General features: G+C 39.8%; 3 protein-coding genes across 3 annotated transcripts in view; 1 reads left to right on the top strand and 2 right to left on the bottom strand.

Annotated features, from left to right (window-relative positions):
- The window catches only part of sv2a (synaptic vesicle glycoprotein 2A), a 30,830-nt gene extending 25,328 nt beyond the window's left edge, over window positions 1-5,502 (bottom strand). Inside the window, exon 1 of the mRNA XM_058054067.2 lies at window positions 5,246-5,502. The gene's annotated coding sequence lies outside the window, so the exon portion shown is untranslated. The remainder of the gene's footprint in view (window positions 1-5,245) is intronic.
- A 719-nt stretch (window positions 5,503-6,221) lies between these two features.
- Window positions 6,222-10,038, top strand: LOC144898510 (uncharacterized). The gene is made up of 2 exons (XM_078790657.1): window positions 6,222-6,489; window positions 9,291-10,038. Exons 1-2 carry the CDS (start codon window positions 6,389-6,391, stop codon window positions 9,622-9,624), a joined length of 435 nt encoding a protein of 144 aa, XP_078646783.1. The 5' UTR covers window positions 6,222-6,388; the 3' UTR covers window positions 9,625-10,038.
- Window positions 10,039-11,529: 1,491 nt separating this feature from the next.
- mtmr11 (myotubularin related protein 11) overlaps window positions 11,530-26,811 on the bottom strand; it is a 42,220-nt gene continuing 26,938 nt past the window's right edge. Inside the window, exons 8-17 of the mRNA XM_058054066.2 lie at window positions 25,823-25,910; window positions 25,257-25,345; window positions 24,897-25,024; window positions 22,367-22,445; window positions 20,697-20,767; window positions 18,976-19,148; window positions 18,743-18,913; window positions 18,466-18,684; window positions 18,001-18,333; window positions 11,530-14,951 (exon numbers count right to left, since the gene is read on the bottom strand). Of these exons, the coding sequence (XP_057910049.2) occupies window positions 14,502-14,951; window positions 18,001-18,333; window positions 18,466-18,684; window positions 18,743-18,913; window positions 18,976-19,148; window positions 20,697-20,767; window positions 22,367-22,445; window positions 24,897-25,024; window positions 25,257-25,345; window positions 25,823-25,910 (1,801 nt within the window). The 3' untranslated portion in view covers window positions 11,530-14,501. The remainder of the gene's footprint in view (window positions 14,952-18,000; window positions 18,334-18,465; window positions 18,685-18,742; window positions 18,914-18,975; window positions 19,149-20,696; window positions 20,768-22,366; window positions 22,446-24,896; window positions 25,025-25,256; window positions 25,346-25,822; window positions 25,911-26,811) is intronic.

Here is a 26,811-nt window from a genome sequence, read left to right as displayed (position 1 = left end):
GTGGCTAATTAACCTAGCATTATTCTTGTAAATTTACGACTTTTCTCGTTACATTACAACTTTTTTCTCTTAATATTGTGACTTTATTCTTGTAAAATCACTGCTGATTTTTTTTTTTCTTGTTCAATTGTATTTTAAGAGCTTGCCACGGCCCCCAAATGGCCCCCGAGCAGCACTATGGACACCCCTGACCTAAAGAGATTCCCTGAATGCTCGGTGAAGAATTACTTAGACTAGTAAAACACTGGCAAGATGAAGGCAGTGATCCAAATTTGGGTTCTACAAAAGTCCAAATCAGCAGGATTCACCCTTTCTTTCTTAGTCCTGACAAATTGTAGAAGATTGATAGCGAAGTCAAAGTACTGACAAGGAATATATAATGATACCACTGCTGTTTGTTCTGGAGGGAGTACAGATGAAATCATTAGAAAGGTCACAGAAGAAATGGTCACACTAAAAAGATGCTTTGATGATAATAGATTGTCCTTGAACTAAATAAAACTAAAATCATGATGTTTGCTAACAGCAGAAAGGACACACACCAGCAAATAGACGGTGTGGACATTGAAAGGGTGAAGGAAAATACATTTCTGGGGATCACAATAGATGAAAATATGAGCTGGAAACCTCATATTACAAATATACAACATAAGGTGGCCAGAAATATTTCAGTATTGAACAAAGCAAAATTTGTTCTCAATCAGAAATCACTCCACACTCTTTATTGCTCTCTGGTTCTACCATATCTTACTTATTGTGTGGAAATATGGGCTAATAACTATAAAAGCAATCTTCACTGGCTAAATGTACTGCAAAAAAGGTCAGTAAGGATAATTCATAATGCCGCCTACAGAGAACATACTAACTCCTTATTTGTAAAATCACAAATACATCAACTTGCTGATATAGTTCATATCATATCATATCACCTCCTACTTCGCTACATGACAAAAAAAATACAAATAAAAAAACAAAAAAAATTCAAAAATATTTTAAAAAATTTAAAAAATATATAAAAAAAACTTAAAACTGTATTATGGAAAGCAGGAAGTGAACAAATGTAACAGTTAGTGATTGTAAAAGTACCAGATGGCGAGGTAGGATTTAATAAGCTTTGCTTCTTCCTACTCCTTTTGGACATGTGGGAACTGGGAACTGATTATGGGATGCACTCAATTGGAATCTGATGCATGTTCAAATAAAATAAAACCATTACCATTACCATTACCATTACCATTACCATTACCATTACCATTACCATTACCATTACCATTACCATTACCATTACCATTACCATTACCATTACCATTACCATTACCATATGGAGACTAAAGATGTCCAATGATTATTGTCCCTTTATTGGCATAAAAAATGCAATATCGGTTGATATCAGTATCAGATTTCTTCCCGATCATGAAAACCAATATAAAACAATTCTGTATCCAACATATGTGGACACAGGAGATATGCCATGTTACAGATATTGATATCGGTTGATATCAGAAATTGAGAGTTGGACAATATTGGCACATCGGTTTTGTTTTAACATCCCCAATATTGAAGCTCAGCTACCTCAGATCATTGAAAATGAACGGGGTTCTTGCTTTGCTATGGAATATTTGGGTGGGTATGATCGCTTGTCAATCAAAACTGGTAGGGTGCTAACGCGGTAAACACAGATTGCTAATCTAAATCGTTGTTAATCAATAGGGGTCATCCATTATTCAAAACCAATAGTATTGTTGCAGGAAGTCTGAAAACTGTAAAGTCGTGGGATTTTTTATCGATCATGTCTGTGTCCTTCCTGGATAAATACCCTTGCAGTATTGATTCGTCTTCATTGACGCATCTTTCCCAACAGATTTCTCCTGTTTCTTTTCCGTTTCTGTGGAAGGGAAGCATCGATGTTGTTCTTCACACACGATTGACAAGCCTGTTAAACTCCCGAGGCGGACCAACGTCAATAAGGCAACATGGCAGTTGGTGCAGATCTGAACAAAGGTACAGTTGGAGAGGTGAACCCTTGTAGGCGTTACGGTCCACTTGCATTGCGGACGTGTAAGGCAGTTCTAGAGCTGAGATGTGTGTGTGTTAACATTCACTTACTCGTGTTCGTTGCCACCACCTTGGGTGCATCCCATAATCAGTTCCCAGTTCCACATGTCCAAAAGGAGTAGGAAGAAGCAAAGCTTATTAAATCCTTCCCCTCCATCTGGTACTTTTACAATCACTAACTGTTACATTTGTTCACTTCCTGCTTTCCATAACACAGTTTAAGGTTTTTTTTTTTGTTTTTTTAATAATGTACCTCGTACCGAAGTACAAGGTGATATGAGCATCCAATGACATAATGTGTACCATAGTAAGTGTCAATATTACATTTGTTCACTTCCTGCTTTCCATAATACAGTTTAAGGTTTTGGGGTTTTTTTTCGTTTTTTTTTTATTTTGTAATTTTTCATCCCATACCGAAGTACTCGGTGATATGAGCATCCAATGCCATAATGGGTACCATAGTAAGTGTCAATATAGTGATATATATAGCACATCATGACTGGTTCAAGACTCTTCATCCTTGTATTTAGCAAACATCAACTGCTTGTATTGTTTCTTGAATTGGCTCATCGTTGTGCATTGTTTGATTTCCTTACTCAATCCATTCCATAGTTTGATTCCACATACTGAAATGCTATGGCTAGCATAACGTAGTCCTAGCATAGAAGTGTTTCAAATGTACTTCTTCCCTGAGATCATATTTCTCCTCTCTTGTAGAGAAGTATTGGATGATATTTTACATTCTCTGCCGCTGAATCCCTAATCCATGCATTCATCACCTCCGGAATACTCATGTATTAACCAATGAATGTTGTATTTTGGTGTGTCTTTTATTCTGTTTACTTGTTTTATTCAACTTCATTCTTTTGTAAAGTGTCTTTGAGTATCTTGAAAAGCGCTATACAAATAAAATGTATTATTATTATTATTATATTTTTAGCTAATTGCTTATTTTTAGCCTTATGCATTATTTTAGCTGTTTGAAGATGAACTATATCAGCAAGTTGAAGTATTTGTCATTTTAGAAATAAGGAGTTTATGGTGGCAAATTGGAAAAAGAACAATGAGGAGGAACAGCCTGATTGGCTGATGGGGTCTTGGCTCCTCCTTCTAAATGTCAGCATCCATCAGCGACAGTGACGCCTGTGTACTTTCTCTCTGTGTCCATTTAGGCGAGTAGCATACGGATTTTTAGCTGCCAGCTAGGAACATGTTTAGCTCATCGATGCTAACCACCATGACAGCGTACGTACGTGGCTCGGCCTGCGACCGCACGAATCCCTGCAGATGGAATGAGAATGACAACACCGAGAACATCTGTCAGCTGCTGTTAGCATGTGAAGACACCTGCGACACACATGCAGCTTGTGGCTAGCAAACCTGTACAAGCTAATTATCTCGCATCAGGACCGCAATGTCCTTGTAATAAGGAAGTATCATTGTTTTTCTTTAGCCAATCAGAGGAGGACTTGCTGGTGTGTTTTGGATCATTGAGGTCACCAACACATGGCCGGATATTCTCCTTCAGGAGAATTCATGCATCCATTTATCACAGCAAGTCTTCCAGGTCCTGAAGCAGCAAAACAACCCCAGACCATGACACTACCACCACCATATTTTACTGTTGTTTTTGCTGAAATGCGGCGACACCAGATGTCAGACCACCGAGTATTTTCCCAAAGGTCTTGGGGACCAGCCTTAATGTCCTTTTGGTTCAGCTGTGGTTTTGGTCTTTGAATGAACACTGACCTTAACTGAGGCAAGTGAGGCCTGCACGTCTTTGGATGTTGTTGTGGGGTCTTTTGCGACCTCTTGGATGAGCCGTTGGGGACATTTTGGTCGGCACTGTTCACCACTGTTTCATTTTGTCACCATTTGTGGGTAATGTCTCTCATTGTGGTTGGCTGGAGTCCCAAAGCATTAGAAATTGCTTTATAACCTTTTCCACACTGATAGAGCTCTATCAATCTCAGTTGTGGTATGTTTAAACGGGGGGGGGGGGGGGGGGGCACTTTTTCTCACAGGGCCATGTCGTTTTGGTTTTTGTTTCTCTTTTAATAATAAAAAAGTTTCATTTAAAAACTGTATTTTGTGTTCGGTTGTGTTGTCACTGACTCAAATTTTAATTTTGATGATCTGTGTGACAAACAGGGGCGTTAAAACACTTTTTCACCCCATCCCACCCCTCCCACAGTAACATGACGGACAGAGGACACAAACGTTAGCAACACATTAGCTAAGCGAGCTAAAGTGCTAACTTGACATTTTAACAGCGACATATGCTATGTTAGCATATTTGCTGTAGAAGAACAAAATGATCGAATGATCTGTAGCTAATGGATATCATGGCGAGGTGCGGGAATAATTTTAAGATGTGTAGCGAAGCCTTTTTTTTAAAGCAGTTATGGGGTTTATGGGGCACCTATGGGGGGTTTAGTTACGGGTTGGAGTTGAGTATCATGTCCATGAGGAAGATGATTTTTCCTTCCTGACATGAAAACTTGAAAAGTGAACATTAAAATTATAATACAATGGATTAGGAAGCTGGGGAGGGGGGGGGGGGGGTGTGTTTTTCAGGCACTACTCCTCATAATTTGGAAACATTTGACTAATTTTTCGACTTCCATGATTTACCACCGAGATAAAAAGACTTTGCACACATCCAGTCCATGGAGGATAAAGAAGGTGATGCTGCTTGGATGCAAATAAGCAACAATGGCGGCCTCAGCGACAAAGTTGGCAAATGTCGACCCTCACAAAAAAAAATCTTGCTCACATCCACTATATGTCACGTTTGATGATATTATCATTCAAAAAAAACACCAATATAGCAAGTGAGAGCTTTTCCAAACCACAAGGTCATTTTGGCGCACGACGCAGCGCGGGACACCCCCCCCCCCCCACCATTCTAACCCCCTCCTCCTAGATTACACGCGTAAAAACGTAATTTCAAAACAAACGCAATTTCTACTTCTGATTCCATAATTAAAATAAAAGGCATCCGAGGCGAAATGACGCCCAGCTTGGGGCACCATCCGCCGGGTGGGAATGCCACAGCACGACCGTGTAACCTTCATTCTTCTTCGAAAAACCCAACGCAGCCAATTACTTCCCTCCGGAGTCGTGCATTACGTCATGCATTACGTCATGCAAGGTCACAACGTGCATGTTTATTCGACCTTTTTCTTACCTTTGAATTCTTCTTTGGACCGCAGTCGTCAATGTCAGCCTCTTCTCTCCGCTCTCAACCTCGCAGGACTGGAAGCGGCGGCGGCGGCGTCCTGATGGCTGATGACGTAGCAAGGCTGTGCCCTGCCTCCTTCCTTCCTTCCTTCCTTTCGCAGTTCCTCCCTCCTACTACACAGCATCCTCCATCTCTCCTCTATAATCTTCATCCAGAGGACAGGAAAAGGATGAGGAGGGCGTCAATCAGTCATAAATGCAATAAACTATTTCTGTCATTGCGCATGCGTAGACATCAGCCTGGTGCAGTGTCGTCTCTCTCTCTCTCTCTAATTGGTCACGTTGTTGGCAGGGACCTCTACAGGATGCACCCTTGTGGAATAAAGAAAAAAAACAATTTATTGAATATGGATTTGCAGTTATGTAAACAGGTAAAATATTAGTACGAGAGCTCAAGTCCACTCAAAAATGACATCCTCGTTTGACTGGAGACATTTTGAAGCTATTTTTGGATTACAGATGATTCAAATGGCTATAGTAATAATAATAATAATATCGCCATAATCATAATATGAACACGGGCTACCGTTGTGGCCGTATGCCAGCTAAAACTCTGAATCACACTTCCTGTCACTTCCTGTCCACACACAAGCTTATTTTCCGAGTGTAAAATAGATTATAAAGCCGTTATAACTTATCTAGAGGGAGCTAATAATAATAAATATTTAAATAATCATTCACACTACAATGGTGAACATTTGCGCTTGATCTTTGTCGACATCTGATGGACACTACTGGTCACTGCACCCAAGATGGAGCGTTACGACGTTATGCATAACATTTATTTTTGGCGTGTTAGTTTGAAAGGTAAGTACATAGCGAAATAGCGAGGACATCGGCAACAATAAATGAATTAATTAAATAAATTACAATATTTCATCCGCGTTCACGCGTTTAAAAGAGTATTATTTGACACTTCCGGTTAGAGCCCGCCCCTCTCCCATGGACACGCACACGCACGTGCTGAAAGACTGACAGCAAGTGGATGTTGGCGCTGTTAGGACTGATTGGGTCTGCTGTGGTTGTGGTTTTGGTTTTGGTCGTGGCTTCCAAAGAAGACGCATGATGAGGTTCTGGCCGGAGGAGGCGCATGCCGCGCTGCCGGTACCATGACACCCCAGACATGGACCTTCTGTGGAGGATCCTGGCGGCTTTCAGCTTCGATTGTTGCAAGTCTTCATCCTCGACGAGGTGAGCCTTTATCCTCTTCGCTGGAATGATACGATGATGACATTATTATGACATATTATATAACTCCTTCGTGTATCATATGTACAGTATGTGCATTTTCATGCTAAACGCTCACATCGATTGGGGATTGTTCTTGCATAACAACGCGTGTTCAATGAGGACAACAATAAAACCTATTATTATATTATTGGAACCGTTATTGTCTGCATCCAAATTCAGAATAAGTGTTGAATTTTGAATGCACTTTAAATGATATTAATAGGTCATACTTATCAAGGACGTCATTAATAGCGACGATCGATTTCAGCTTGTTCTTATTTGGCCAACAAATCGTCAGTGAAAAACACCTGCTGCACAAATTAACAAATGCAATGCAAGCTACACGTCATATTTGCCTTTTATGAATATAATAATGTGCCGTTTTTAAAAGTGTTTATTTTTGTAGTGTGCAGGGAGAGCGTGTATAATATTTGGGTTACTATAGTATTGGCATTTGTGGCGCCCCCTATGGGTGGTGTTGAAAATGCTTTGAAATACATGCTAGCATGCTATATACGGTGTGTGATACATGCTAGCGTGCTATATACGGTGTGTGATACATGCTAGCGTGCTATATACGGTGTGTGATACATGCTAGCGTGCTATATACGGTGTGTGATACATGCTAGCGTGCTATATGCGGTATGTGATACTTGCTAGCGTGCTATATACGGTGTGTGATACATGCTAGCGTGCTATATACGGTGTGTGATACATGCTAGCGTGCTATATACGGTGTGTGATACATGCTAGCGTGCTATATGCGGTATGTGATACTTGCTAGCGTGCTATATACGGTATGTGATACATGGTAGCATGCCATATACGGTATGCGATACATGCTAGCATGCTATATACGGTGTGTGATACATGCTAGCGTGCTATATACGGTGTGTGATACATGCTAGCGTGCTATATACGGTGTGTGATACATGCTAGCGTGCTATATACGGTGTGTGATACATGCTAGCGTGCTATATGCGGTATGTGATACTTGCTAGCGTGCTATATACGGTGTGTGATACATGCTAGCGTGCTATATACGGTGTGTGATACATGCTAGCGTGCTATATACGGTGTGTGATACATGCTAGCGTGCTATATACGGTGTGTGATACATGCTAGCGTGCTATATACGGTGTGTGATACATGCTAGCGTGCTATATGCGGTATGTGATACTTGCTAGCGTGCTATATACGGTGTGTGATACATGCTAGCGTGCTATATACGGTGTGTGATACATGCTAGCGTGCTATATACGGTGTGTGATACATGCTAGCGTGCTATATACGGTGTGTGATACATGCTAGCGTGCTATATACGGTGTGTGATACATGCTAGCGTGCTATATGCGGTATGTGATACTTGCTAGCGTGCTATATACGGTGTGTGATACATGCTAGCGTGCTATATACGGTATGTGATACATGGTAGCATGCCATATACGGTATGCGATACATGCTAGCATGCTATATACGGTGTGTGATACATGCTAGCGTGCTATATACGGTGTGTGATACATGCTAGCGTGCTATATGCGGTGTGTGATACATGCTAGTGTGCTACATACGGTGTGTGATACACAGTAGCTTGCCATATACGGTGTGTGATACACGGTAGCGTGCTATATACGGTATGTGATACATGCTAGCATGCTATATACGGTATGTAATACATGCTAGCGTGCTATATACGGTATGTGATACATGCTAGTGTGCTATATACGGTATGCGATACATGCTAGCGTGCTATATACGGTATGCGATACATGTTAGCATGCTATATACGGTGTGCGATACATGCTAGCATGCTATATACGGTGTGCGATACATGCTAGCATGCTATATACGGTATGCGATACATGCAAGCATGCCATATACGGTATGCGATATATGCTAGCATACGAGTATGCGATATATGCTAGCATACTAGTACGCGATATATGCTAGCATACTTGTACGCGATATATGCTAGCATACTAGTATGCGATATATGCTAGCATACTAGTATGTGATATATGCTAGCCTGTTATATATGGTATGTGATACATGCTAGCATGCCATACACGGTATGCGATACTTGCTAGCATGCCATATACGGTATGCGATATATGCTAGCATACTTGTATGTGATACATGCTAGCATACTAGTATGTGAGACTTGCTAGCATGCTATATACGGTATGTGATACATGCAAGCACGCCATATACGGTATGCGATATATGCTAGCATATTAGTATGCAAGACTAAAATCAGACATAATATACTCACACACGTTAGCATCGGGGGAGGGACTTCTTGCGGTGGCTGACATAATGTAGCGCTTTTAATCTACCAATAACGTAACAACATGGTACGTTCATAAACATCAGAATTATCAACGGCAACGTTACAGGTAGTTACAGTAACATGACTGCCACCTATCGACCGGTGTAGAACACTACATTCCAATGTCTTTTGATTTTTAGTTGGGAGTCATTTTATGCCTAAATGCTTACTTTGGGCCAAACATACATAACATATGCTGGAAGTGCAATATTTTAGAAAACTGTGATAAAAACCATAATGTGGAGAGGGGCGACTGTAAAAATGGCGCCACCATGTGGCGTATTTGTGTGAAAACTAATAGGACACCCCACACGGGTGTGACCCACGTGTGACCCTTCTGTGTGCAGCGGTGCCGGAGTAGACGACTCAGCTTACGCCGGGGTTGAACCCGGGTCAAGTGCGGCTGACCTGAACGTCTCCTCATCCCTCGCAGGTCTCCTGCCAAGCTGAGCTCCAGCCAGGCAGGCAGCCTGGACAGCAGCTCCCTGACGGGCTCCTTGTCCCTGGGTCCGGACCTGCCTCACTGCCAGTGCTGCATCTCCTACGAGGCCCGCCTCAAGCGCCTGTCGTGCGGCCACCTCTACTGCGACCCGTGCTGCGACCACATCGTCAACCTGGCCTTCGAGGACATCGAGGGCCTCTCCGACTACCCTTGCCCCGTGTGTAAGTCCATGTGCCGGCTGGGGTGCTTGGGCCCGTCGTCGTCGTCGTCCTCCGGATGCTTCTATGGGCCCGACGGCATCCAGCACGGGAACTGCTGGGAGTGATGGCTGGAGGACTTCCTGTCTGGAAGATCTGCAAAGTGCCAAATGCTTGTCAATAAACGCTAAACCAACATGGCCGTCATGGTGTTTCATCAACAGATTTTCTACTCGTTTTGCTTTTAATGAACAAGAATGTCTCAAAGATGCAACCGTGCAATGAGGTCTCACTTTGTTCCATTTTCTGTGGAAAGCATTTTGCACCTTTGTGTCCTGACGTGAGGCGGGAAGGAAGAGTTTTTATCTTTTCAAAACGCTGCTGTGTAGTTTCATGCTACCTTTTTAAGTGGTCCAGATCATATTTATTTTGTTAAAAAAAAATAAAGGTTGTGAGCTGTGTGCAAAATATTTGGGAGCGGGGGTGTCTTTTCTTTTTTGGATGGTTTTATTATCGGGACAAAAACATGCCAAATACAAAAACATAACACTTTTGACATTTTTAGCAAGAAAATCAAATGTCTTTGTATTCATGCAAATAAATCAAGTGAGGTACCTCTCAGCCTGCAAAGATATACAAAACATGCATTTACATTTGTTTTTGTGCTTTTACCATACACGTCATATTCCATACATCAATCCATTCAACAATATGAACACCTTCTTCAAAAATAACATCACCAAATGACATCCATTAATTGTTGACTTCTACATAGATGAGCTCCAAAAGGGCTGAAATGCTGAACGTGGATATGGACGCTGGGTGGGGTGGGGGGGCTCGTATGAGAGCAGAATACCAAAATAACTCTCATGCCCTAAATTCTACACGAAAGCCAGTGGTCACGCCCCCAAAGGCAAGTAGCAGACGTCATACACGCGTCGCTCCGCATTAAAATGTCAAAGTGCTTTCTTTGTTTATTAATTGAAATAATGAGCAGCTAAACTTCATTAGGTACACCTGCAAAGACCAATCACACCTTGACCAAGGACTTATGGAGCTGTAGGAGAACCTGGAGGCAATTTATCTCTTCCAGACACACAAAAATTGGAACAAAAAAAACATAATTCCAGATTTACATGCAGAAAACAATGTGAAATAATCATAAAAGAAGAAAAAACACAGCCTGCATCAAAGTGTTTTTTTTTTTACTAATATCACATTTTTGCCCTTGTATTAAAAAAAAAACATAAAAAAACACTCTCCATGTACATTTTTGCTCCCAATATTATGCTTTTTTTCCTCATATAATTTGGACTTTATTATCATATTATAGCTTTCCCCCAATTTATTCTCAGAATATTTGGACTATATAGTATTATAACTTTTTAATAATTTTCCTAAAACCTTTTAAACTTTTTGCCCCCAATATTATGCTTTTTTCCCCTCATATAATTTGGACTTTATTATCATATTATTATAGCTTTCACCCAATTTATTCTCAGAATATTTGGACTATATGGGTGAAAGCTATAATATTATGATAATAAAGTCCAAATTATATACATGTTATATATAACATGTTATATAGTTAGATATAACTTTTTAATAATTTTCCTAATATTATGATAATAAAGTCCAAATTGTACGAGAAAAAAAAGCATAATATTGGTATTATAAGTTTAAAAAGTTTTAGGAAAATTATTAAAAAGTTATTTTACTATACAGTCCAAATATTCTGAGAATAAATTGGGGGAAAGCTATAATATTATGATATATAGTCCAAATATTCTGAGAATAAATTGGGGGAAAGCTATAATATTATGATAATAAAGTCCAAATTATACCCAATTTATTCTCAGAATATTTGGACTATATGGGTGAAAGCTATAATATTATGATAATAAAGTCCAAATTATACGAGGAAAAAAAAGCATAATATTGGGAGCAAAAAGTTTAAAAGGTTTTAGGAAAATTATTAAAAAGGTATATTACTATATCTCAATATTATGTTTTTTTTCCTCATATAATTTGGACTTTATTATCATAATACTATAGCTTTCACCCAATTTATTCTCAGAATATTTGGACTATATAGCAATATAACTTTTTAATAATTTTCCTAAAACCTTTTAAACATGCATAGTTCAGTCTAATATTTCAACTTCATGTTATTTTTTTCCACTTATGACTTTGTCTTTATATTGTAAAAAATAATTCATATTCAATCTTATGAGATTACTGGTCTTTTTTCCCCATTATTGCTTTAAAAAAAAATCTGCATCAAATTGCTGCCACTCCTAACTTTCTTTGTCCCCATGGCAGGTTATTAGCAGCCATACTTCATTAAAAAATGCACGGATTTGAGTTATGAACGCGTAGAGTGCTTTGTTTGGGTGCTCCATTTCATGAAACGATACAGTAGTACAGTACAGGTAAGGGACTAGTTTGTTCCTTGCTTCGCGCACTATTGTACACAAACTGAGACAATGTACGTGAAAGGCCTCAAACCAAGGTTTGACTGTAGTTGTTACATGCAATGTTGCATGAAAACCGAGGCAGTGTACAAAAAATTGAGACAAACATTTTGGATGAAATCCAAATCATACCCAAACTGGGGGTAGGAAAATGAATGATATGTACTGGAAAACTAAGGTTGTACGCGACCAAAATTCCCACAAAAAACAAATCATACAAAAACTGGAGTGTAGGAAAACCAAGTTTTGTTAGGTGCACTATTGAACAAAAACAGACACCAGTGTATAAAAACCCGGGTAAAATTGACCCAGTTTTCAATGAGAAGCAAATCATACGACTGAGGCAGATTTAATGTCAATTTTCTACAAAAAAAGAAAACTAGGGCCTACAAACCGAGGTCTGACTGTAGTTTGTTAGGTGCAATATTGTATGAAAACCAACACAATGCACAAAAAGGTACACAAAATCAAATCATACAAAAACTCGGGCGTACAAAAACCAAGGTTTGACAGTACTATGTGCAATATTGTACAAAAACAGTACCAGAGTACAAAAACGACAGCAAAATTTTATGATTTTTTTTGACAAAATGCCAAGCATACGACTGAAGTAAAATGTCATTAAAATTTTGAATTAAATAACAAATGATATGAAAAGCGGGGCATATGACCATCGTATGTTGCGATATAAAACCAAGACATCTCTGGACAAAAACAGATGCTAAATTTTTTTCTAACATTTCCAAGAAAAGCAAATCGTATGACTGATGCACATTTGCCAAAATTTTCAACAAAATACCAAATCAGACGAAAAGTGTGCCGCATGAAAATTAAATATAATAATACATAACAAAATTGAAATATATCAAAAACCGAGACCAGTGTACAAAACAACAGGCAAAATTTTTCGAACATTTTCGATGAAAATCCTATCATACGGCCATTACAAAATATTACAAAAACAGTAAAAAAAAAAAAAAATCACAGACAAAAAGTGGGGCATATGAAAACCAAGGTTTGACTGTAGTTTGTTGTGTGCAATATCTTGAAATATATTGAAAACCCAGACCAGTGTACAAAACAGGCAAAATTTTTCGAACATTTTCGATGACAATCCTATCATACGGCCATTGCAAAATTTAACAAAAACAGTAAAAAAAATTTTTTAAATCACATGAAAAGTGGGACATATTAAAATTAAGGTTTGACTGTAGTTTGTTACGTGCAATATTGTACAAAGACAGAGACTATGTACAAAAACCAGGCAAAATTTTATGGGAATTTTCAATGTGTTGGAAACATTTTCAGCAAAATACCAAATCAGACGAAAAGTGTGCCGCACGAAAACCAAGGTTTGACTGTAGTTTGTTACGTGCAATATCTTGAAATATATCGACCAAACCGAGACCAATTTACAAAACAACAGGCAAAATCTTTTGAACATTTTTGAAGAAAATCCTGTCATACGGCCATTGCAAAATTTAACAAAAACAGTAAAAAAAAAAAAAATAATCCATGTGTTAAAAAAATCCCATGACAAGTGGGACATATGAAAACCAAGGTTTGACTGTAGTTTGTTACGTGCAATAGTGTACAAAGACAGAGACAATGTACAAAAAAAAAACAGGCAAAATTTTATGGGAATTTTCAAAGTGTTACAAAAATTTTCAACAAAAAACGAATGAAATGCTACGCGGGAGAAAAATAGTCACGTGCAATGTTGTAGGAAAACAGAGATAACATTTAAGGAAAATTGTTGACAAAAATCCAAAAATCACACAAAAAGTGGATGGTACAAAAGCCAGGCCTTGATGGAGTTTTCGTGGTCTACAACAAAGCAAGCGAGCCAAACAAGACGGCCTCACCTTGTCCTTTTGGTCGTGTCGAAAGTAGCTAGCAGATGCTAAGCATGTAGCTGAGGCTAATGAGTCGTGTGAAAAGCTTTACCTTGAAACATTTTTACTGAGCGGTCTTCAGTGACTTGAGTAATTTTACTTTATTTGACTTTTCTTTTTCCCAGATAAAAAAGTTGATCATGCCGGAGTACGTGGAATGAGTTGCGATGGGAGGAATAGTTGGGAAATGACAACAATCGGGAAGTCAGCGGTGTGAGTAATGTTTGGAGTAAACCAGCGAGGAGGCGTGATTGATTAGGACGTTCCTTTAGAGTTTTGTTTTTTTTTGGCCTTCATTTCTTGTTTTAATTGCCGGCTTTCCATAAAAAGCCAATCCTTTTTTTTTGGACAGACCTGGTCTACAGTGGTCTAGACTCTATAGTCGGCGTTGTGCAGGTGTTCCTAATGAAGTGTCCATCTTAAGTACCATTGAAGTGACTAACCTGACTAACACTGGCGTCTTCCACTGGAGTCAAAAATAGAAGCTTCTGTTCTTGTGAGAAAGACGTGACATTCCTCCAAGTGCATTGTGGGTCATCAGGACACATCTTCTTCTTCAGAAAGGTGTCATGCAAATATAGAAAAAAAAAAAAAGTTCTTTGCATTTTTAGAAGCATTTAGTCACGGCGGATGAGCTCAGGAACCGATGGAGGCGCCATTGCTTTTGGCCACTTTTGGGTTCCCACGTCCCGGACGGGCCTCCGTGGCGGACGCGTGCCCGAAGAGGAAGGTGTGTTTGTTACCGTTGTCTCTGGAGGCGGTCCTGGAGGCCGCAGCAGCAGCGGTACCCGCAGGCGGCGTGTGAGGCACCCTGGTGTTGTGGTTGAGGGATGTGGGTGGGGCTGCTGCTCTGGTGGCCATGCCCACACCTTGGGGCCTGGACGCCGGGAAGAGGAAGGTACCGTTGTTGGTGTTTTGATTCAGGTTGGCGTCTCGTCGGGGCTCGTCCGTCCTCGTCTTCTTGGCGGACGGGTCAGCATGCGTGTTGGAGGCGGCCTCAGCCAGCTGGTCTTTGAGCTGCTGGACCTCCTGAGCCAGTCGCTCCACGGGGTGGGGGTGGTTGGCGCTGATGGGGTGGGAGAAGGCCTGACGGGGATGGGACATCATCACGTTATTTTAACAGAAATGGTTATGTTGGCCATTCACAAGGGACAATACGATATCGAGTCATGTACTTTAGAGTCGTCGATGATGATTGCGTGCATGAGTGCTGCTGGCACTAAAGGAGCTGTGGTTCACTGAGGAGAAAGGTGAATTCCAACATGTACTCCTGACGTTGTGAAGCACCAACATGATTTTTTTTCCAAGATAATTGTGTCTTGTCTGGGCCGCACAAGTGCTGACGGCACCAGGGAGCTGTGGTTCACTGAGAGAAAAGACGTATTCTGTTGATGGTACAAAGCACAACATGAACCCCTCCCCACTCGTAAATGTCCAAGAGTGACAAAACAGGCAACCTTTTCTAGTCCTTTTGGTAACATCATTCTGTCTCGTGTACAATCAAGCATGGCCCAAGGCTGCACGAGTGCTGCCGGCACTGAGGGAGCTGCGGTTCCGACATGTGCCGTGACACCGATGCGGATTTCCAACATGATAAGGAGTCCAAACGCCTCCCAGATGACAGGCATGTCCATGCCCAAGAGGATTAAGGCTGTGCTAGATAGCAATGGTGCTAAGATGAAATCAATCTCAACATGCTCACTGTGTTGCCACAATAATGGCTGAATGTCGAGCAAAGCTGAAATCGCTTGAGTTTCCTTTGCCCGCTCAAAAGAAACATCGGCGCCCACTCGCCGCTCGATTATTCCTAACGTCACCATGGAGACGGTGCTCGAGAGAGCGAGCAAGCATCAGTGAGGTGGGCTCCCCTCGTCCATATTGGGAAATGTGCTGCTGAAATGAATGCTGACGCCTGTGATGCCTTCAGGAACTAAGGACTAAGATCTACGGCGGGCTGGTTCCAGTTTAGGAGTCCATCGTTGTTCATACATTTGACCAAATGGAGCTATTGTTTAGGTCAGTGGTCTCAAACACGCGGCCCGCGGGCCAAATGTGGCCCGCAGGACACTAGTTTGAGGCCCCCGCCTTGATATGAACGTTTAATGTTAGTGCGGCCCGCGCAAGTTTGATATGGATGCTGTATGGGAGGGATCTCAAACTTGCGGCCCGCGGGACGCTAGTTTGAGGCCCCCGCCTTGATATGAAAGTTTAATTTGTTTAATTTGTTTAATTTGTTTAATTTGTTTAATTTGTTTAATTTGTTTAATTTGTTTAATTTGTTTTTTGATTTGCTTATTTATTTTTCCATCTTATTTTGTGTTGAAAAATAAAAATTAACATTAAACATTTATTTAATAATTGAATAATAAACAAAAATTAATTTGTTAATTTGTTTCACTTTTTTGATTTGCATATTTATTTTTCCATCTTATTTTGTGTCGAAAAATAAAAATTAACATAAAACATTTATTTAATAATTTAATAATAAATAAAAATTAATTTATAATAATTTATAAAAAATTATTATAATTTAATGTTTTATCAGAGCTTTTGCAAAGAACCAAAGCACTGAAAAAGTGGAGGGTATAGCAGAAGCATTGAAGGCTATTATATTATATATATTTATTAATATTATATGTAATTAATATTTTTTAATATTTTTATTTTTTCTTTATATATATATATATATATATATATATATATATATATATATATATATATATATATATATATATATATATATATATATATATATATATATATTTATTTATTTTATTATTATTTTTTTTTTACCTGATGCGGCCCAGCCTCACCCAGGTAAATTGAGTTTGAGACCCCTGCTGTATGGTATCATGTACCCAGAAAAAATTATTACATTTGATTAATGTTCATGTTAAAGGTTAAATAACTGTTAATAGCTATCCTCCCTATCCATGTGGAAGTGGTAAGTTTTTGGCTATTTAAGTTTAAAGGAAATAACTTGAAGGCTACCATTTAGGTCGCTAGCTCTCTAGTTTGCGAGTTAGCATGTGTCTCAAGACCCTGCAGTTGCGCAATATGTTGTAAATACAGTAAACCTCAGATATATCGGATTCAATTGTTCCCACTGGTTTTGTCCGATATAAGCGAAATCCGTTATATGCGTATACCGGAAAATGTCCGTTTTACGCATATATCGGATTTATATCCGGTATATGCGTAAATCGGATTTTATCCGTTATAAAAAGGCACTTCCTTGACTATGTTTCCAATGTACCTGGACTGGGCAATGAAAAGAGACGTAAGATAATGAGAATTTAACTTTAGTGGACTCTGAGCATAACAAATTGTTAATTAAGCTAGGCCCTGTTACGCCCGTCAGGCCTACGTTAATTCCAATAGTGAGGTTAAGATCTCATTCACTGCTGTGCTAGTATTATTGACGTCACTCACTTTTATATTTGTCCTAAATCTGGAGCCAGGAGAAAGACACGATGCGGCCATCCGATATATGCGAGGGAAATTGGAACGGGACTGGAGATTTTGTCCGAAATAGATGAAATCCGTTATAAAAAATCCGATATATGCAATGAATTTTTATTGGAAATGCATTACAGAAAAATTGGTTCTTTTTTATCTGTCCGTTGTGAGCGAATTTCCGATATATCCGAGTCCGATATATCCGAGGTTTACTGTAAAGAGTATAAATGTGACTATAATCATGTTTTGTCATGTCTACAGGGCTCTAATAATGCTTTGTTCATTTTAATCTGAAAAAAATCATTTGTCTACCCACCAACTATATGTGGTTTCTTAAGTTTTTATTATTTGCCCTTTTATTATTATTATTATATTTATTTATTGATTGATTGATTTTCTTTATTCTTGATTTGTTTATTTATTTTTCATCTTATTTTGTGTAGAAAAATAAAAAGTAAGATATTTGAGAACAGTGGAATGTTTTATCAGAGCTTTTCTTGTAGAAAATTGGAACCAAAGCATTGAAAAAGTTTGTATATTTTTCTTTTTAATAAATGCATTTTTTTGGGGTTTTTTTTTTTGGAAAACCTGATGCGGCCCAGCCTCGCCCAGACCCTAGCTCCAGTGGCCCCCAAGTAAATTGAGTTTGAGACCCCTGGTTTAGGTGTTTACATACCTGGGCATGCAGCGCCCCCCGGTGGTAACACTCCCTCCACAGCCCCATGCAGGGCCCCATAAGCAGGGGCAGCAAGGGCTCGTAGGGGTCCAGCGGTCCATGAAGTCCTGAGTTGGAAGCAAGGACCGAAGGGGCCTCGGTGAGGGACCACGCTTTCAGCAGCCTCTCCAGCCCGGGAACGTTCTCCGAGGACAGCGCCCTGCGGTGGCTCTTCCTGTAAACACCCGAACTGCCGCTGCCGCCTCCGCCGCCGCGCCAGGGAAGCAGGTTGGCAGGACAGGAGAAGACGCCTCGGGAGAGGAGGAAGATGGAGCCGGGGATGGCGTCGACCAGCTGGAGGGAATATAAATCCAAGTTGTTGGTTTGAGTCGCTTCCTGCAGCACATTTGGTCTTCCTGGGGTCAACTGCTGGTAACCTGCAGCTCCCCCCACTGCCACTAGAGGGCAGCGGCATCCAGATCTTACCCTGTGTGTGTCTTGGTGGGTGTTGAGGTTTCCATTGAGCAGAGGCTGCAGAGGAGGCGTGGCCGGGACGGGCTGTGTGAAGCGTGCTTGCCGCTGCTTGCTGTACTGCAGGGACCAGTCCCACACCGGAGGAAGGGGCGGGTCAGGCGGCTCCGACGTGCAATCCGAATGATGCGTTTCTCGCCAGCCGTTGACGGGCGTGTAGGACTGGCCTAAGTTCTGTCAGAAAGAGTACAAGATAAGCTGAGGAGACGAACCAAGTGGAGATTTTCCTCACCTGGGAACGCCTGCATCGTTCCCGCTGACAGTTGCCCAGGAAGCTGGAGAACAGAGGCAAGTGCGTGCTGTCGTGCAAAGCCAGCAGGAAGTCATCGGTCAGCTGGAATCGAGACGGATACTGCGACCACAGCTGCCACACGCAGTCCAGGAAAAGCAGGAAGACCGGAGCCTGCAGAGAAGGCGCGGTGAGCGGACAGATGGGGTACCGATCCAACATGGCGGCTGCATCACCTCCTCTTTGTCGTTATCGCGGTGGTAGTTGATGCGACTGTAGAAGCGGTGGCCCGCCATCACCCACTCCTTCTGAACCAGGTTCTGGAAACCCAGCTGGGTTCTACAGTGGGGGTCGCACATCACCTGCACCAGGCTGGACACCACGCAGCTCATGTCCCGGTCCTCCGCCTCTGAAACACAACACCCACGTCCATTCAGGACACCAAAGTGTGGCCAAAAAATATAATTTAATAAGACAACATTCCCAACTGGGCGGCACGGCGGTCTAGTGATTAGCATGCAGACCTCACAGCTAGGAGACCAGGGTTCAATTCCACCCTCGGCCATCTCTGTGTGGAGTTTGCATGTTCTCCCTGTGCATGCATGGGTTTTCTCCGGGTACTCCGGTTTCCTCCCACATTCCAAAAACAGGTTAATTTGTTAATTGGTGACTCCAATGTGAGTGTGAATGGTTGTTTGTCAAGATGTGCCCTGGGATTGGCTGGCCACCAGTCCAGGGTGCACCCCGCCTCTCACGCAAACTCACTGGGATAGGCTCCAGCATACCCACAAACCTCATATTATGGTAATGGTAATGGTTTTATTTCATTTGAACATGCATCAGATTCCAATTGAGTGCATCCCATAATCAGTTCCCAGTTCCACATGTCCAAAAGGAGTAGGAAGAAGCAAAGCTTATTAAATCCTACCCCTCCATCTGGTATGTTTACAATCACTAACTGTTACATTTGTTCACTTCCTGCTTTCCTAATATAGTTTTAAGTTTTTATTATATATTTTTGAATTTTTTTAAATATTTTTTTATTTGTATTTTTTATTTTTTTGACCTGTACGGAAGTACTCGGTGATATGAGCATCCAATGCCATAATGTGTACCATAGTAAGTGTCAATATAGTGATATATATAGCACATCATGACTGGTTCAAGACTCTTCATCCTTGTATTTAGCAAACATCAACTGCTTGTATTGTTTCTTGAATTGGCTCATCGTTGTGCATTGTTTGATTTCCTTACTCAATCCATTCCATAGTTTGATTCCACATACTGAAATGCTATGGCTAGCATAACGTAGTCCTAGCATAGAAGTGTTTTAAATGTACTTCTTCCCTGAGATCATATTTCTCCTCTCTTGTAGAGAAGTATTGGATGACATTTTTAGCTAATTGCTTATTTTTAGCCTTATGCATTATTTTAGCTGTTTGAAGATGAACTATATCAGCAAGTTGAAGTATTTGTCATTTTAGAAATAAGGAGTTAGTATGTTCTCTGTAGGCGGCATTATGAATTATCCTTACTGACCTTTTTTGCAGTACATTTAGCCAGTGAAGATTGCTTTTATAGTTATTAGCCCATATTTCCACACAATAAGTAAGATATGGTAGAACCAGAGAGCAATAAATTATCATGTTATTCTTGTAAATTTACAACTTTTCTCGTTACATTACTACTTTTTTGTCTTAATATTGTGACTTTATTCTTGTAAGATCACTGCTGATTTTTTTTTTCTTGCTCAATGTTATTTTAAGAGCTTGCCCCGGCCCCGAAATGGCCCCCAAGCAGCACTATGGACACCCCTGACCTAAAGAGATTCCCTGAATGCTTGGTGAAGAATTAGGACTAGTAAAAGACTGGCAAAATGAAGGCAGTGATCCAAATTTGGGCCCTACAAAAGTCCTGTAGGTCCTGTAGGACCTCCAAAAGCCCTGGGGGCGCTCACCTTGCAATGCCACAGTCATGTGACCACTGCGAAGAAGGCAGGCCACCTCAGACGCTTTCTTCAGACACGACCTAGAAATGGAGAGCTGTGTTGGTTATGGTTATGATCATACTGTAAGAAAGTACAGATTTTACATAGGATGACCCATAATATTGTTTTTGGGTTTTTTTGCCCATACTGATATCAGGATGAATGAAGATGTGCTCCACACAGCAACAAACTTGCGAGCTCAGTATGTCCACAGTATGGAATTATTTCCAAGTTAGTAAATATTGTAAATATGCAATTTGCAAAGCTTTCTTTTCTGTTACGTTTCATGTTACATTTCATTTTGTGTTACGTTGTTTGGTGTTTGGTGTTTTTCATGTTTCGTGTGATGGAATTTCATTGTTTTGCATTACCTTTCATGTTTACAATGTCTGACGTTACATTAATGTTACACTTCAATTGTTACGCTTCATGTGTACGATGTTTCTTGTTGACGGCGCTCGGTGTTACCTTTCATGTTGACAGTGTTTTGTGTTGACGTTTTCCTGTTACAAAATGTCATGCTGTAAAGAAAAATTGTGTGTTATGTTAAATTTTTGTGTTTTTCATGTTTTGTGTTATGCTTACAGAACAGAATTTCATTGTTTTGTGTTACCTCTTGTGTTTACGATGTTTCGTGTTACATCAATGTTACATTTCATTTGTTACACTTCTTATTACGTTTCATGTGTACGACGTTTCTTGTTGACGGTGCGTCGCGTTACATTTCATGTTGACAGTGTTTTGTGTTGATGTTTCCTGTTACAAAACTTTTTGCTGTATTATGAAACATGTTGAGTTATGTTTCATGTTACATTATTTTGTTAAATGTAATATTTGCAATGTTTTATGTTACGTTCATGTTGCAATATTTTGTGTTATGGCGTTGCCGATGTTTCTTGTTGACGCCGCCTTTCATGTTGACAGTGTTTTGTGTTGACGTTTTCCTGTTACAAAATGTCATGCTGTAATGTGAAAAATTGTGTGTTATGTTTAATTTTTGTGTGTTTTTCATGTTTTGTGTTTTGCTTGGTGTTACGGAATTTTATTGTTTTGTTTTACCTCCTTCGTTGATGTTTCATGTTACATCAATGTTACATTTAATTTGTTACATTTCTTATTACGTTTCGTTTATGACGATGTGCCGCGTTACGTGTCATGTTGATAGTGTTTTGTGTTAACGTTTCCTGTTACAAAACTTTGTGCTGTATTATAAAAAATGTTGTGTTATGTTTCATGTCACATTATTTTGTTAAATGCAACATTTGCAATGTTTTATGTTACGTTCAAAGCTTTGAACTTGACTTTGTTCTTATGCGGATGTTTGTGCCACATAGAAATGTGCAGCTTTCCAAATGGTATCGTTGTCAGCATTATTGCATTGTGAATTCATTTTTCATTCATTGCCGTGTTTATTTGTGAAATGCATCCAGGTTGCTGTTGTACAAGTATCAAGTGTTCATTGAATGATATCGGTTTCAGGGAAGAGCTGCTGCCAATCGCTCTGGATAAAAACGATATTTTAGATATGGGCATCTGTAAACACTATCTGTCTTTTCTAGGAGGAATACATGAAGACATTTCCTTGGAGCGTGGCATCAACTAGAAAGGAGGCCATGATTATTTTCATTTGGTGTAGTCACCTGGTGTAGTCCAACCAGCGAGTTCCTTCCAGGGTGGACAGCCACTTGTCATCCGGTACAGTCACAGACGTGGAGATATCTGGGCAGCAGAAGAACAACGAAGAAATGTCATCATCACAAACATAAAAGACCATAGAATATCCCAAATCAAAATCTACAACAATCTAATACAGTCTCAAGTCCACACCTGACAACTACCTGCTGCCTTCTGGCTTCTATGTACAGTCTGAACCTATACTGTATAAATAGTATATAAGGTGCATTAAATGGAAGTAGTGCAATATGAAAATATACTGTAGCTGCAATATGGACAGCAGATAAAAGGTGCAATGAATGTGCTCATGGACGATATTAATACTAATACATAAGACACAAGGCACAAGGAACAAGGAACCTTCAATATGAGGAAGTGGCAACAACAGTACAAATCCTGTACTTTGTTAGACTACAAATGTCATTATTTCATACCACAAATAAGATAAATGTGACTGAAGGACATGTGACGCATTCTGTCTCTTTTCTGTGCCACAAAGATTTCAAGTGTTTTTTTCCGCACAATCCTTGCAGTTGTGGCCCCTTGGAATCGTTGTGTGGGAGTGAGTGTGTGGCATGACTTTGCTTTTCACTTCCTGGGCCAGCAGCACCGCTCCACATCATGGTGGTGATGATGATGATGATAGTGTTTGTCATTTGCCACGAGCTGAATGAGGAATGCGCTATGTGTGTGCGTCTGCCTCACAAAAACAACAATTCTGTCTTTTTGTCACACCGAGAGAAAGTCTGTTGTTCATATGTTTTATTTTTACGTGTTTCATGTTGACGACCGTTCATGTTATGTTTTGTTTGGTAATATTTCATCTGTTTCATCTTTATGACTTTTTGCGTCACGTTTCATGTTGACAGTGTTTTGTGTTGACGTTTCCTGTTGCAAAATGTCATACTGTAACGTGAAAAATTGTGTTTTACGTTTAATTTTTGTGTGTTTTTCATATTTTGCGTTACAGAATTTCATTGTTTTGTGTTACCTCTTGTGTTTACGATGTTTCATGTTACATCAATGTTACATTTCATTTGTAACACCTATTACGTTTCATGTGTACGACGTTTCTTGTTGACGGTTACGTTACGCGTTACGTTTCATGTTGACAGTGTTTTGTGTTGACGTTTCATGTTACATTTCATTCTGTGTTACGTTGAATTGTTTGGTGTTTTTCATGTTTCATGTTATGTTTTGTGTTATGGAATTTCATTGTGTTGCGTTACCTTTCATGTTTACAATGTTTGATGTTACATTCATGTTACACTTCAATTGTTACACTTCATGTGTACAATGTTTCTTGTTGACGGCGCTTGGTGTTACCTTTCATGATGACGGTGTTTTGTGTTGACGTTTCCTGTTACAAAATGTCATGCTGTAACGTGAAAAATTGTGTGTTACGTTTAATTGTGTGTTTTTCATGCTTTGTGTTACGGAATTTCATTGTTTTGAGTTAGCTCTTGTGTTTACGATGTTTCATGTTACATTTCATTTGTTACACTTCTCTTTACGCTTCATTTGTACGACGTTTCTTGTTGACGGTGCTTCGCGTTATGTTTCATGTTGACATTGTTTTGTGTTATGTTTTCTGTTACATTTCATTTTGTGTTACGTTGATTTGTTTGGTGTTTTTAATGTTTCGTGTTATGGAATTTCATTGTTTTGCATTACCTTTCATGTTTACAATGTTTGATGTTACATTCATGTTACACCTCAATTGTTACGCTTCATGTGTACGATGTTTCTTGTTGATGGGCGCTTGGTGTTACGTTTCATGTTGACAGTGTTTTGTGTTGACGTTTCCTGTTACAAAATGTCATGCTGTAACGTGAAAAATTGTGTGTTACGAATTTTGTGTGTTTTACATGTTTTGTGTTACGGAATTTCATTGTTACCTCTTGTGTTTACGATGTTTCATGTTACATCAATGTTACATTTCATTTGTTACACTTCTTATTACGTTTCATGTGTACGACATTTCTTGTTGCCGGTGCTTCGCGTTACGTTTGTTGACAGTGTTTTGTGTTGACATTTCCTGTTACAAAACCTTGTGCTGTATTATGAAAAATGTTGTTACGTTTCATGTTACATTATTTGGTTAAATGTAATATTTGCAATGTTTTATGTTACGTTCACGTTACCTTTCACGTTGACAAGATTTTGTGTTACCTTTAGTGTGACATTTCGTGTTACGACACTGGTGTTACAGTGTTTCATGTCCATGGCGTTTCGTGTCAATGACATTTCAGGTTTATGTTTCGTTGTTATGTATGCACGTCGATAAAGTTTTACCACGGTAGAAAAAGAAAAAAAAAGTAGTTGTGTGCGTGTGGCAGGAAAATGTAACGTACGTGTTCATTTAGAGATAATTCAGTTGGAACGGAACTCATTTGTAGACAGAGTACCTCCTGTATGTTCATTATTGTGCAGGTGTGCCTAATAAATTACATGCCCTGTGTGTATATGTGTGTGTGTGTGTGTGTGTGTCCTCACCTCCCAGACAGAGAGTGCGTAGGCGGCCGTGTGCCAGTTGGATGTCGGCCGGCGAGGGCAGCTCTTCTCCCAGTTCCACCACCACGCACAAGGAGGACTGGCACCCAAACAGGATGAGCTCCAAGTTCCTGCAAAACAAAAACCCCATCCCATCCCCCTGCTGTCAACATGCCGCTAATACTCCAGACTTGGCGCTGGGCTGACTCTCCCGAGAAAATCAAATCATCTGCTTTAATCCCCCAGAGATCACTAAAGATATATCTGAATAAACAGTTTACAGTTTGATTTATTTTTGCGTGTAAGTGCAATCATAAAGATGCTGACATCCTTTATAATGTGAATATTAGACAAATCTTGCACCTGATGTCGTCCTTCTCGTGGTAGATGTTGTTCTGGAAGCTGGACATTCGCAGGAGGTCGCTGCCTCTTGGGTGTCGCCAGGACCAACGCTGGGAAAGAGAAAAAGTGATCATTTTTTCAAGAATGTTTTATCAGTGGTTGCCAAGTAACTGCAAGAAATGACAAATAATACTGGAGCGAAAAGCAAATACTTTGGTGTGAGTGAAGTCATATACTGTGTGTACTGTATGTGGTTGTCTTGCACACTGGGGGGGCGTTGCAAGGTACACAGAGACAGTCTCACTAATAACACCACTGTACTGTCCCTTTCACTGGCACAGATCCTTGCACATGTTCAAGGATACCATCTTTATCTACTATCTCTATCTTACACCTTCTATTATTCCACTCATCCCAAATGCATACCATTTTGAAAATACTTTCAGTTACAGCACTGACAAAAATGTGTGGGGATGCCTGAGGCTAAAATTCTGCTTGTAGTACTTTCAACCTCCGACACGTACACATGGAGGATGGCATAATGATCCAGTTCATTCTCATAGGCATGAGGTGTAAATAAGACTCACAGGGATGCGTCCGTCATTGAAGTGGGCAAAGCTTTTCTTCAGCTCAGTGTCTAGAACCTTCTGTGGAACCACGAGGAACCTTGGCAGACTGAACAAAAGGAGAAAAAATGTCAGAAAAAATATGAGCTGGAAAAACCTCATATCACAAATATACAACATACGTATATTGTGGCCAGAAATATTTCAGTATTGAACAAAGCAAAATTTGTTCTCAATCAGAAATCACTCCACACTCTTTATTGCTCTCTGGTTCTACCATATCTTACTTATTGTGTGGAAATATGGGCTAATAACTATAAAAGCAATCTTCACTCGCTAAATGTACTGCAAAAAAGGTCAGTAAGGATAATTCATAATGCCGCCTACACAGAACATACTAACTCCTTATTTCTAAAATGACAAATACTTCAACTTGCTGATATACTTCATCTTCAAACAGCTAAAATAATGCATAAGGCTAAAAATAAGCAATTAGCTAAAAATGTCATCCAATACTACAAGAGAGGAGAAATATGATCTCAGGGAAGAAGTACATTTGAAACACTTCTATGCTAGGACTACGTTATGCTAGCCATAGCATTTCAGTATGTGGAATCAAACTATGGAATGGATTGAGTAAGGAAATCAAACAATGCACAACGATGAGCCAATTCAAGAAACAATACAAGCAGTTGATGTTTGCTAAATACAAGGATGAAGAGTCTTGAACCAGTCATGATGTGCTATATATGTATATCACTATATTGCCACTTACTATGGTACACATTATGGCATTGGATGCTCATATCACCGAGTACTTTGGTACGAGGTACATTATTAAAAAAAAACACAAAAAACCTTACCTGCCTTATCTGCCTTATGTCTATTTTAGTAGTTATTTTGAGTGTAAAGGTGACTATAGGGGTGTTATTTCATGTCTAGGAGGGCTCTAATAAAGTTAAAAAGCATATTGAGAAGGTGGTAAAAATGTCGTACTTCGGTACGAGGTG

Source organism: Doryrhamphus excisus, linkage group LG5 (genome assembly GCF_037039965.1).
Source record: "Doryrhamphus excisus strain RoL-2023G ecotype Guam linkage group LG5, RoL_Dexc_Guam_v1.1, whole genome shotgun sequence".
NCBI classification, from domain to species: domain Eukaryota; kingdom Metazoa; phylum Chordata; class Actinopteri; order Syngnathiformes; family Syngnathidae; genus Doryrhamphus; species Doryrhamphus excisus.
The sequence above is the reverse complement of the archived record's forward strand: the minus strand, read 5'-3'. Positions and strand labels throughout refer to the sequence as shown.